The sequence below is a fragment of the Bubalus bubalis genome, chromosome 21 (assembly GCF_019923935.1).
Source record: "Bubalus bubalis isolate 160015118507 breed Murrah chromosome 21, NDDB_SH_1, whole genome shotgun sequence".
NCBI lineage: Eukaryota > Metazoa > Chordata > Mammalia > Artiodactyla > Bovidae > Bubalus > Bubalus bubalis.
This window is the reverse complement of record NC_059177.1, coordinates 57,079,636-57,092,622: the sequence shown is the minus strand read 5'-3', so window position 1 is coordinate 57,092,622 and position 12,987 is coordinate 57,079,636. Positions and strand designations below refer to the sequence as shown.

The 12,987-nt window shown below is 47.3% G+C and overlaps 1 protein-coding gene across 2 annotated transcripts in view; it reads right to left on the bottom strand.

Annotated features, from left to right (window-relative positions):
* Positions 1-9,154, bottom strand: part of MRPS25 (mitochondrial ribosomal protein S25) — a 48,829-nt gene extending 39,675 nt beyond the window's left edge. The window contains exon 1 of one of the 2 annotated variants that reach the window (XM_044934345.1): positions 8,845-9,154. In XM_044934345.1, the coding sequence (XP_044790280.1) occupies positions 8,845-8,978 (134 nt within the window). In that variant the 5' untranslated portion in view covers positions 8,979-9,154. The remainder of the gene's footprint in view (positions 1-8,844) is intronic. The other variant, XM_006078893.3, reaches the window with a different exon arrangement.
* Between the last annotated feature and the right edge of the window lie 3,833 nt (positions 9,155-12,987).

Here is a 12,987-nt window from a genome sequence, read left to right as displayed (position 1 = left end):
GTCGCTCAGTCGTGTCCAACTCTTTGGGACCCCATGAACCGCAGCATGCCAGGCCTCCCTGTCCATCACCAACTCCCGGAATTCACCCAAACTCAAGTCCATCGAATCGGTTGCCATCCAGCCATCTCATCCCCCGTCGTCCCCTTCTCCTCCTGTCCCCAATCCCTCCCAGCATCAGAGTCTTTTCCAATGAGTCAACTCTTCACGTGAGGTGGCCAAAGTACTGGAGTTTCAGCTTTAGCATCATTCCTTTCAATGAACACCCAGGACTGATCTCCTTCAGAATGGACTGGTTGGATCTCCCTGCAGTCCAAGGGACTCTAAGGAGTCTTCGAGGCATGGAAATACACACATGACCATGTGTGAAATGCACAGTGATGTGTAGTTACCATGTAACAGGGGCTTATCCTGGTGAGCCGTGATGACCCAGAGGGGTTGGGGTTGGTGGGACGGAGGTTCAGGATGGAGGGGGTATATACACATATATTGTTGACTGACACTTTGTATGGCAAAGACCAATACATAATTGTAAAGGAAACATACTCCAGTTAAAGAATGAAATAATTATGAAAAAAAAAAAAAGTTTTTGACACATTGTCTAAAATAATGAAAATAAAACCAAAAATAAAAAACTTGAACCTAATTAAACTTAAAAAGGTTTGCCCAACAAAGGAAGCTACACACAAAATGGTAAAGACAACACAATCAGAATCAGAGATAATATTTTAAAGGAAACAACCGACATCTGATTACCTTCTAAAATATATAGTTTCTGGAGCTCAATGTCAACAAACAAAGAATAAAAATCCATTTAAAACACATGCAGAATACCTAAATGGACATCTCTCCAAAGACTTACAGATGGGCAACCAACACATGAAATGTTGTTCAACATCAGTCATTATTAGAGAAATGCAAATGAAAACTTCAATGAGATATCATCTCACAGAGTCAGAACGGCCATCATCAAAAATTCTACAAAGAATAAATGCTGGAGAGGGTGTGGAGAAAAGGGAACCCTCTTGCACTGTTGGTGGGAATGCAAACTGATACAGCCACTATGGACAACAGTATGGATATTCCTTTAAAAAAGTAGGGATAGACTACTACGTTATACACAATCCCATTATAGGGCACAGACCCTGAGAAAACTGTAATTCAAAAAGACATGTGTATCCCCAAAGTTCACTGCAGCAGTATTTTCGATAGCCAGGACACGGAAGCAACCTAGATGCTCATCCACAGATGAATGGATAAGGACGTGTTGTACACATATCAGTGCGGTGCTCAGTCGTGTCCGACTCTTTGTGACCCCATGGACTGCAGCACGCAGGCCTCCCTGTCCGTCACCAACTCCCGGAGCTTGCTCACACTCATGTCTGTCGAGCTGGTGGTACATATATACCATGGAATAGTACTCAGCCATACAAAGGAAGGAATAAGAGTCAGATCTAGTGAGGTAGATGATCCTAAAGCCTGTTAAACACAGTGATGTCAGAAAACAAATATATTTATGCACATGCATGGATTTCAAAAACGGTAGTTATGAACCCATTAGCAGGTCAGTAATACAGAGGCAGACATAGTGCACATTCTTCTGGACACAGTGGAGAAAGGAGAGGTTGGGATGAACTGAAAGAGTAGAACTGGAATACATAAGTAAAATAGATAGCCATGGGAATTTGCTGTATGAGCCGTGGAGACCAGCCTGGTGTTTTCTGACAACCTAGAGGGGTAGGATGGCGTGGGAGGTGCCAAGGAGGTTCAAGAGGGAGGGCACATATGCATACCTATGGCTGATTCATGTTGATGTATGGCAGAAACCAACACAGCATGGTAAAGCAATTATCCTCCAATTAAAAAAAAAAAAAAAATACCATCACCCAGCAGTCTCACTACGGGGCATCTACCTTGAGAAAACCATAATTTAAAAAGCACATGTACCTCAACGTTCACCACAGCACTATTTGTGACAGCCAGGACACGTAAGCAACTTAGATGTCTGTGGACAGATGAATGGATAAAGAAGTCGTGGTACATATATACAATGGAATATTACTCAGCGATAAAAAGGACGGAAGTTGAGTCAGTTTAGGGAGGTGGATGAAACTAGAGCCTCTTATACAGAGTGAAGTAAGTCAGAAAGAGAAAAACAAATATCATATCAGTTGAGTTCAGTCGCTCAGTCGTGTCCGACTCTTTGCGACCCTATGAATCGCAGCACAGAATCCAGAAAAGGGTCCTGACGAACCCATTTGCAGAGCAGGAACATGGACGCAGACTTGGAGAAGAGCCTTGTGGACACAGCAGGGAAAGGATGGGATGGGATGAACTGAAAGATGCACGGAAACACATATGCTATCATGTGTAAAGCAGTGTGAAGCTGCTGTGTAACACGGGGAACTCGGTCAGGTGCTCTCTGGGGACCTGGAGGGGTGGGATGGGGGTGACAGAGGTTCAAGAGGCAGGGGATATATATACACTTATGGGTGACTCATATTGTATGCAGAAACCAACACAACATTGTAACACAACTATATTCCAATTAAAATTAAATGTTTTTAAATGCAAAGACAAATTTAAAAAATGGAAATAAAAAACTTTTGACCCACCTTCTACAATAATGAATATAAAAACAACTGGAACCTAATTACATGTAAAAGCTTTTGCAAAGCAAAGGAAACCACAAACAAAACAAAAAGACAACCCGCAGAATGTGAGACAATATTTGCAGACAAAGCAGCTGACAAAGGTTAATTTTCAAAATATACAAACAGCTCAAAGAGCGCAATGTCAAAAAACACAAACAATTCAATTAAATAATGGCTGGAAGACCTTTATGTAGACATCTCTCCAAAGAAGACATACAGATCCCCATCAAACACATGAAAAGATGCTCAACACCACTCATCATTAGAGAAATACAAATCAAAACTATAATGAGGTGTCACCTCACACAGGTCAGAATGGCCATCTTCAAAAAATCTACAAACAATGAATGCTGAGTGGAGAAAAGGGTACCCTCTTACACTGTTGGTGGGAATATAAACCAGTACAGCCACTGTGAAGAATATGGCGATGACTTCAGTTCAGTCGCTCAGTCGTGTCTGACTCGTTGCGACCTCATGGACTGCAGCATGCCAGGCCTTCCTGTCCATCACCAACTCTCGGAGCTTGCTCCAACTCATGTCCTTCGAGTCGGTGATGCCTTCCAACCATCTCATCCTCTGTCATCCCCTTCTCCTCCTGCCCTCAATCTTTCCCAGCATCAGGGTCTTTTCAGATGAGTCAGCTCTTCGCATCAGGTGGCTAAAGTATTGGAGTTTCAGCTTCAGCATCAGTCCTTCCAACGAACACCCAGGATTGATTTCCTTTAGGATGGACTGGTTGCATCTCCTTGCAGTTCTAGGGACTCTCAAGAGTCTTCTCCAATACCACAGTTCAAAAGCATCAATTCTTCGGCACTCAGCTTTCTTTATAGTCCAACACTCACATCCATCCATGACTACTGGAAAAACCATAGCTTTGACTAGACGGACTTTTGTTGGCAAAGTAATGTCTCTGCTTTTTAATATGCTGTCTAGACTGGTCATAGTTTTTCTTCCAAGGAGCAAGCGCCTTTAAATTCATGGCTGCAGTCACCATCTGCAGTGATTTCACCAGTGTCTAAGGACATCATCAGTGTCTAAGGAGATGTCTTAGACAATAGAAACAAGACTACCATGTCTCAGCAATCCCACTTACTTGGCACATACCCTGCCAAAAACATAATTCAAAAAGACACACGTAGGACTTTCCTGGTGGTACAGGGGATAAGAAACCTCCTGCCGATGCAGGTGACACAGATTTGATCCCTGGCTGGGGAAGAGTCCACATGATTTGCAGCGATGAGGCCCATGAGCCACTACCACCGAGCCCTTGCTCTGGAGCTGGTGAGCCTCGACTGCCGAACCTGTGTTCCTGGAGCCTCTGCTCCACAACAAGAGAAGCCGCCGAAATGACAAGCCCACGCAGCGCAACAAAGACTAGCCCCACTCACTGCCAACTGGATGAAGCCCGCACACCACAACAAAGACTCCGTGTGGCCAAAAATATAAAATAAATTCTAAAAAAAGACACATGCACCCCCATGTTCATTGAGGCACTACTTACAATGGCTAGGACATGGAAGCAACCTGGATGTCCAGGGAGGGATGAATGGATAAAGACAAGTGGTACATTTATACAATGTAACAGTCCTCAGCCATAAAAAGTAGCAAGTTTGCGTCAGCTGAAATAATGTTTAACCCAGAGCCTGTTCCACCCACTGAAGTTAGAAACAGCATATATTAATGTATATATTTGGAATCTAGAAAAATGGGACTGATGAACCTACTGCAGGGCGGGAACACAGGCTCAGAGGTGGAGAGCGGACTTGTGGACAAGGGGGGCAAGCTGCCGGACTAGCGCGGACATTACAGACTACCCTGGGTGAAACAGGACGAGCAGGAAGCAGCTGAGTAACTCAGGGGGCTCAGCCCTGAGCACTGGGTGACCTAGAGGGCTGGGATGCGGGGTGGGCGCCAGGCTTACGAGGGAGGGGCTACATGAGCACATATGACTGACGGATTCAGGATGCGGTGCCGCAGAAACGGACACAACGCTGTGAAGCAACTACACTCCAGCAAAATAAGTAAAAATAAACACAGGAAAACACGTTAGAGACTTCATCCCCGGGATTGACGCGAATACATATCCGAGCAGAACGGCTCCTTGGCAGGGGCAACATGACCCCTGCTCACGTCAACAGTTAAGCCAGAGGCAGCCTGGCTCCTTCCCCCGTCTAGTCCCTAAACAGTTGCTGTTGTAGTTCTCCATAGACACACCACCACCGTCACCTCACAGAGGGAAACAGCTCAAGGGAGCCTGTTACTTGATTTTGCTCCATCCTGCAGCCGGAACAAAAGCCCCAGTAAGGCCTTGCCTGAATCTCCTGTCAGGCCTCTAGCCAACCTCTACTGCTCGGGGAAAGCCAAGCACCCTGGTCCGTATCAGCCCTTGTGGTTTCTTTTCCCACTCTTGCCACACCTTTGCAAATCATCCCTTGATTAAAGGTGCCCCAAATTACCCGAATTTCAACGCACCCTCTGCTTCCTGCTGCCGCCCTGCCCCCACACCAGAACATGGACCGGTGTGAGCGGCACTCAGGAGAGGAGCCTGCCTGGCTTTACCACGTCCCAGCCGTCCGGCCCAGCAAGTCACTGCTCTGCGCCTCAGTGTTTATGTCAACACGGTGGAGGCAGGACAAGCAGTCCACACAGGAGCTTGCAGTCTATTCTCAAGAAAAGGATAGGAGCAACAGAGAGCCTGACTGTTTGACATCTGCGTGGCCAGATGTCCAAAACTGGCGCAGAATCCAAAGTTAAAACAAAAGCAATGACAATTAATAAAGCTAGGGAAACAAAAAACTGCAAAAAGAAAAATAAAAAAGAATCACCGTACTCTGACTCAACCGTGTATAGTGTTTACAGTCATAGTGACTTAACAGTGAATACTGGTTTATTCGAAATTCTTAAATGACTGTTGGGAGGAGGTGGGGCTGTCGAGCAGCATGCACTGTGGAGTCCCATAGCAGGCCACAGACGCGACCCTGGTCACCTCCAGAACTGACTGAGCCCACAGTGTCCATTGCCATAAGCACCCAACCCATCTAAACCAGCCAGCTCCCTGATCCCACACTAGCTACAAATACCCACCCTAACCAATCACCTAATGTCATCCTTCCGGCAGGAATTTTCTGTCTTGAGACTATAAAAATCGGCTACTAAGCCTGCACTGGCTCTCCCTGGTTGGTCAGGGGTCGGCCCTCTGTGCCTGCAGTGCCCTCATCATCTCTGCTCTTTGTTCTTAATAAACTCCTTTCTGAAACACTGTCTGGAAATTCTTTTCCAACTCACACTCAACATGCATGTGTTGGGGTGGGGAACGGCAGTGCTGCTGGGAGAGCTAAATCCTTGCCTTCTAAAGTAGCAGGTCAATCGATAAAGCCTAAAATTTAGCTAAGAAAATAAAAGGAGCTAACTATGGTATTTATATGGCGGTAAAACACTTCGCTAATCAAATGGTTAGAGTTGAAAAGTAGTTGCCTCTGGGAGGAAGCGGAAGCAGAGTACTAACTACCATAATAAGCTTTGGAGACCATCTCAGCTCACAGGACTGGGCTTTCCCGGACTCAGGACCCCTCTCCTCAATTCCCACCCCACAGCAGAGGACGGCCACGTAGCAAAACTGTTTACAAACAAATCAGGGTGCATCTGTGTCGGAGCTTCTCGCACCCGGAACCACTAGGACAACATTCAACAGGGCTATGTAATGGTTCCTGCTGGAGCATGGCGGGGAGGGTAATAACAAAAGGTACCTTCAGTTCGCACCTGGGCACTTACACTCGAATGCTGGCAGCAACCCCAGAGGGTGGGGTTTTTACATGAAGAAAACATGTCAGGGATCCAACCCAGGCACCCTGCATTGGAAGCACCGAGTCTTAGCCACTGAACCACCAGGAAGTTCACGTGCCCCAACTAAAGATCCCGCATGCCAAAACAAAGATCAAAGATCCTGCATGCTGCAACAAAGATCGAAGATCCTACATGCTGCCACTAAGACCCAGTGCAGCCAAATAAACAAATGTTTAAAAAAAAAAAGTCCAAAAAGTAAAATGTCCTTGGTCACATGACCAGTAAACCACAGACTCAGGGCCGTGAGCATTGGGCTCTGGTCATTATCAAATTCACCTGGACCCCGCAGCACAGGGCTGAACACAGAACCTGATAAATGCCAGCAGCTGTTACTACTCCCGTTGCATCGTGAGGGCAAGAACACCTGGCAGAGGTGAGGCGGAACAGCTCAGACACTGAATAAGGTGGCTCCCCACACACCCAGCACACAGCCTGAGACTCACTAGCCCGAGGCTGTGCCGACCACTGGCACCTGGGACAGCTGAAGTGCCGAGGGCAAAGGCCAGTGGGCCTACAAAGAGCAAGTCTGCCAGGCTAAAACCTCAATACCAGTGAGACAAAGCAAGCCTTTATCACTAGGAACACAGGCTGTTTGGCTACTGTTTACCTAAAGAATATTAAAATATTTGAGCATGCAAGTATGCGTAGGTCTATTCTGACTGACTGGTCTTTTTAAAAAATACACATATTTATTTGGCTGCCCTGGGTCTCAGCTGCAGCGAGTGGGATCTAGTTCCCTGACCAAGGATTGAACGCTGGGCCCCCTTCATTGGGAGTACTGAGTTTTAGCCACTGGACTACTAAAGAAGTCCCAGAATTCCCCAGCTGACCATTTAAAACACCAGAAACTTACACAAAAAGCTGAATTTCAGGCTTCTTGACAAGTCAGAGATTCTCCATGGGGCCCACCTAGCTAACATGTGGCCAAGCAGTGAACAACCCCCTGAGACAGGCAGTATTTCACTTTACTGCAGGTCCACCCACACTGTGTCCCTCCTTTGCTGTACCTGTCTGGCCTCTGCCCTGGGACTCCTGGTGTGGATGGAAGGATTCAAAGTCAGTTATGCAGGAGATCTGGAGCCCATTCAGCCCTATGACCGAGTCTTCCAGGAAGCCCTCATACCAGCTGACCCCACACAAGTAGGTCCAAGTTCCTAGGTTCACCTGTGAAAGCAAACACAGCTAGGGGGTAGCTTCTGGCTCTCCTGAACAGCCCTGCACTGAAGAACCCCCCAGAGTGGGGGGGACCACCCTCCACAGGGAGCTGCTCTCCAGTCACAGTCTGATCCATCCCACACACCCAGGCCCAAAGTTTCTGAAAAACAGGAATTACATTCCCAACACATATCGCGGGGCGGCATGAGCAGGCACTCGGTAAATCTACATCTAACACCTGAGAAGCCCAGGGCACTGTCGGCTGCCTCAAGGTCCTCCAGTTCAAACCTTTCATTTGCAAGCTTCCCTTCCAGTGAATCCCGACTCTGCTGCGGGCTGAAGAGCATCAAGAAGTCGGGGGTGCAGGGGCGAAGTGGGTAAAGGGCGGCTGCAGAGCTGGCACGCGCAGTCCCTTCATTTATAAGGGTGATGAGTCCGGACGTTCCTAGTGGTCCGGTGGTGGAGCAAGGGGCGCGGGCGCCATCCCTGGTCGGGAAGAAAGATCCCACACGCTGCAGCGCATCTAAGCCCGGGCGCGCACAGCCGGTGGTCCACAACCAGAGAAGCCCGCGCAATGAGTAGCCCCTGCTCGGGTAACAAAAGAAAGCTCCCCCCCCTCCCCCCGCGGCAACGGAAGACCAGCACAGCCCAAAATTAAAAAACAACAACAACAACAACGGTGAGGAGACCTTGGAGAAGAAGCGCTTTCAGAGCTGCCCCGCACCAGCCTGCAGGAGGGTGTGCCTGGCCGAGCCGGTCCCTCACTGTCTCGCGCTCCCTCATCCCTGGGCCAAGAGGAACACTGCGGTGAACAGCAAACGGGCTTAGACAGCACGCGGAGCATTCAGACACCGCGCTGCACGCCTGAGGGCTCCGGCTCCACCAAGGCCAGCGGCGGCAACCTCTCCCAGCGCACCCCCACCTCAGCCCTGGGACACAGGTGTCCCCCCAGTCGGGACACTGAGGAAACACAACTCGCCCGGAGCCCGCGAGTGCAAGGAGAGCCGGGACGCCAGCGGCTTGGTGGCCCCGGGCTGGGCTCCATCCACTCCGCCCCTCACCCAGCCCGGCCCAGGGTCCCCTTCTGCTGTGGGACCTGGGGCAGCTGCCCGTCCGCGCAGTGGGGCAGGGACAGTGGCGCCAGGTCTCCAGCGGGCTCGCAGGCGACTGGTGGGAGCCGGCGGCTCGGACTGACCTGGCGCCTTCGCCCAGCTCCCCGTGCGTGTTGTAGTTCACCGTCATAACCTTCACCGAGTCCTTGAACACCACGTCCCCCTGACTGAGGTACTGCAGGGTGCGGCGGATCGGGAAGCGGCCCTTCATGGGCATGGCGGCGGCGGGGTGGGGGCCGGATTGCCGGCCACGAGTCCAGGAGCGCGGAGAAGCGAGCACGGACGACTGCTCTTCTGCTCCCAGCCGGCCGCCTCGCCTCAGCGCCGGCTTCCACTTCCCGCGCAGACTCACGGGAGAGGGAGGGTCGCTCCCGGCGGGAAGCACGCGCGCCGCGGAGCACCTTGGGACTTGTAGTCCTGGCTGGCGGGGCTCTCCTCAGGTGGCGGCGGCGTGGGCGGGGAGACGGCGCCTCTGCCTACAGCCTTGGAACTCGTGGAACGTTAGGTTTTTATGCTCTGTGACTCGGTCCTTCTCCCTTCCGCCAAGGGAAAACATTTTATGTAGACTCAAACTCGGTCATTCGGACAACAAACTTAACAGGAGGAAGTAGTTCGGGAGAGCTGAGTTTGAATACCAAGGCGCCCAATAACTTTCTGTTCAACCTCAAGTCTGTCCGTTTTCCTCATTCAGCTTCTCCAGCTTTTACGGTGAAGGGCTAGAACTGCGCAATGTCTAACACTGACTTCACACACACACACACACACACACACACACACACACAAAACAAAAAACTGACTTGCGAAAGGGGGAAAAAAAGGAATTGCGTATCTATCCACTTCCTAGTTCCATCACTTGAGAGCTCTGGATCTCTATTTCTTGAAAAGCAAAAGGTGACTGAGAAGTACTCTTTCTGAAGTACTCTTATTGATCCGAATATGTCAGTTGTTCTTTACTTTTGAAGGACAGTTTTGCCAGATACAGAAATACAGGTTGGAAGTGAGGGACAACTTTCAACACTAAATGTTTCACTCCACTCTCTTGCATGGTTTCTGAATAGGAGGCAGCCGTCTTTTTTTCCACTATAGGTAAGATAGTGGTTCTTCTGGTTTCTTTCAAGATTTTCTTTATGTCTTTCGTTTATAGAGTTTGAATAAGATATACCTACGTGTTTAGGTTACGACAATTATCACCTTTGTCATCACCCACACAAGTAGAATTCAAATTTAGGTATATGGTGTGTGTGTGTGTGTGTGTGTAGACACATATATATTATATAACCTGCACACAGTATGTATTTCTAGCAAAATTAAATATCTAAGGTACTTGTCAATCCAGTGAAGTGCACCAGAATAAAATTTCTAGGCAAAAAAAAAAAAAAAAAAGGAGAGAGAGAGAGAGAGATACGTAGTGTATGTTTTTGGTATTTATCCTGCTTGATGTTGATGTTCTCAGAGCATTCCTGGACCTGTAGTTTGGTGACTGCCATTCATTTTGGAAAATTCTTGGCCATTATTACTTAAAATATTTTTATTCTCTCTCTTTTTTTGCCTCCTGGTATTCTGATTATGTATGTTTTACCTCTTCTGAAATTGTCCCATCGTTCTTAGATGTTCTGTGGGTTTGTTGTTGTTGTTGTTTTCCATCCTTTTACCCATTTGCATTTCAGTAGGGAAGTTCAGTAGGGAAATCTGCCAGTAAATTTGGAAAACGCAGCAGTGGCCACAGGACTGAGAAAGGTCAGTTTTCATTCCAATCCCAAAGAAAGGCAATGCCAAAGAATGCTCAAACTACAAGTGTGCTCATTTCACATACTAGCAAGGTAATGCTCAAAATCCTCCAAGCTAGACTTCAATAGTATGTGAACTGTGAAGTTCCAGATGTACAAGCTAGATTTAGAAAGGGCCAAGGAACCAGACATCAAATTGCCAGCATCCCCTGGATCATAGAAAAAGCAAGTAAATTCCAAAAAATTCCACTTCTGCTTCATTTTCTATGTTAAAGCCTTTGACTGTGTGGATCATAACAAATTGTAGAAAATTCTTAAGAGAGATGAGAGTACCAGACCACCTTACCGGTCTCCTGAGAAACCTGTATGCAGGATAAAAAATGGCAGTTGGAACCAGACATGGAAAAACAACGAACTGGTTCAAAACTGGGAAAGGAGTATGTCAAGGCTGTATATAGTCAACTTGCTTGTTTAACTTATATGCAGAGTACATCATGTGAAAAATGCCAGGCTGGATGAATCACAAGTTGGAGTCAAGATTGCTGGGAGAAATATCAACAATCTCAGATATGCAGATGATACCACTTTAATGGTAGAAAGTGAAAGTGAAGTCGCTCAGTCGTGTCCGATTCTTTGCGACCCCGTGGACTGTAGCCCATCAAGCTCCTCCGTCCATGGGATTCTCCAGGCAAGAATACTGGTGTGGGTTGCCATTTCCTTCTCCAGGGGATGTTCCCGACCCAGGGATCAAACCCAGGTCTCCTGTATTGCAGGCAGACGCTTTATCCTCTGAGCCACTAAAGAGGAACTAAAAAGCTTCTTGATGAGGGTGAAAGAGGAGATTGAAAAAGCTGGCTTAAAACTCAACATTCAAAAACTAAGATCATGGCATCTTGTCCCATCATTTCATGGCAAATAGGTGGGAAAAAAGTGGCAACAGTGACAGATTTTATTTTCCTGTGCTCCAAAATCACTGAGGATGGTGACTGCAGTCATGAAATATAAAGACACTTGCTCCTTGGAAGAAAAGCTATGAAAAACCTATACAGTGTTTTAAAAAGCAGATATCACTTTGCTGACAAAGGTCCATATAGTCAAAACTCTGGTTTTTCCAGTAGTCATGTACAGATCTGAGAGTTGTACCATAAGGCTGAGCACCAAAGAATTGATGCTTTTGAATTGTGGTGCTGGAGAAGACTCTTGCGAGTCCCTTGGACTGCAAGGAGATCAAACCAGTCAATCCTAAAGGAAAAGTGAAAGAGAAGGTCACTCAGTCGTGTCTGACTCTTTGCGACCCTGTGGACTATACAGTCCATGGAATTCTCCAGGCCAGACTACTAGAGTGGGTAGCCTTTCCCTTCTGCAGATCTTCCCAACCAGAGATTGAACCCAGGACTCCCGAATTGCAGGAGGATTCTTTACCAGCTGAGCCACAAGGGAAGCCCAAGAATACTGGAGTGGGTAGCCTATCCCTTCTCCAGTAGAAATCAACCCTGAATATTCATTGGAAGGACCGATGCTAAAGCTAAAGCTCCAATACTTTGGCCACATCATACAGAGAGCTGACTCACTGGGAAAGACCCTGATGCTGGGAGAGACTGAGAACAGGAGAAGGGGGTGACAGAGGATGAGACGGTTGGATGGCATCACCGTCTCAATGGACATGAGTTGGAGCAAGCTCCGGGAGATAGGGAAGGACAGGGAAGTGTGGCATGCTGCAGTCCATGGGGTCGCCGAGTCGGACACGACATAGCAACTGAACAACAAAGGAAGTCTCTATGACCGACCTCCAGACTCACTGATTCTTTCCTTGGCTGTGTCCAATTAACTGATGTGCCCATCAGAAGCATTGTTAGTGGTTTTTATTTCTAGCATTTCCTTTCAGTCTTTCTTAGAGTTTCCTTATCTCTGTTTCCATTACTCATCTCGTCTTGCATATTATTTACTTTTACCACTAGACTCTTTACCATATTAATCACTTAACTTTGCTATCTGGTAACTCCAACATCTGTCTAGTATCTGAATCTGGTTGTGATATATACTTGTCTTATCAGAGTGGGGTTTTTTTTCCTTACCTTTTTTTAGCACACTTAAAATTTTTTGTTGAAAGTCAGACATTATTGGCTGTATTAGGTAATAGGAACTGAGGTAAATAAGCCTCTATTATGAAGGGTTATGTTATTCTGGATGGGACTTGAGCTGTTTAATGTTTGCTATAGCTGTAGGTGGCCAGAGGCTTCCACTCCTCTAGTGTCTTAGCTTTTGTCTCTTGTGACTTTGGGCTTCCCTAGAGAGAGTGTGTTTTGCACCTCATTCATTTGTAGTCTACACTTATACTGGAGTTCTTTTGGTGTGGTGGTAAGGTGTAGGGGAAGGGAAGCATTCTATAATTTTATGGTGAAATCTCAGTATTTTAATGGATCAGTGTCCTTGGGCTGGGACCTTTATAAGTGTTTCTTAATCTACCTCTGTGATAAAAAAAGAAATATATTTGGTCTT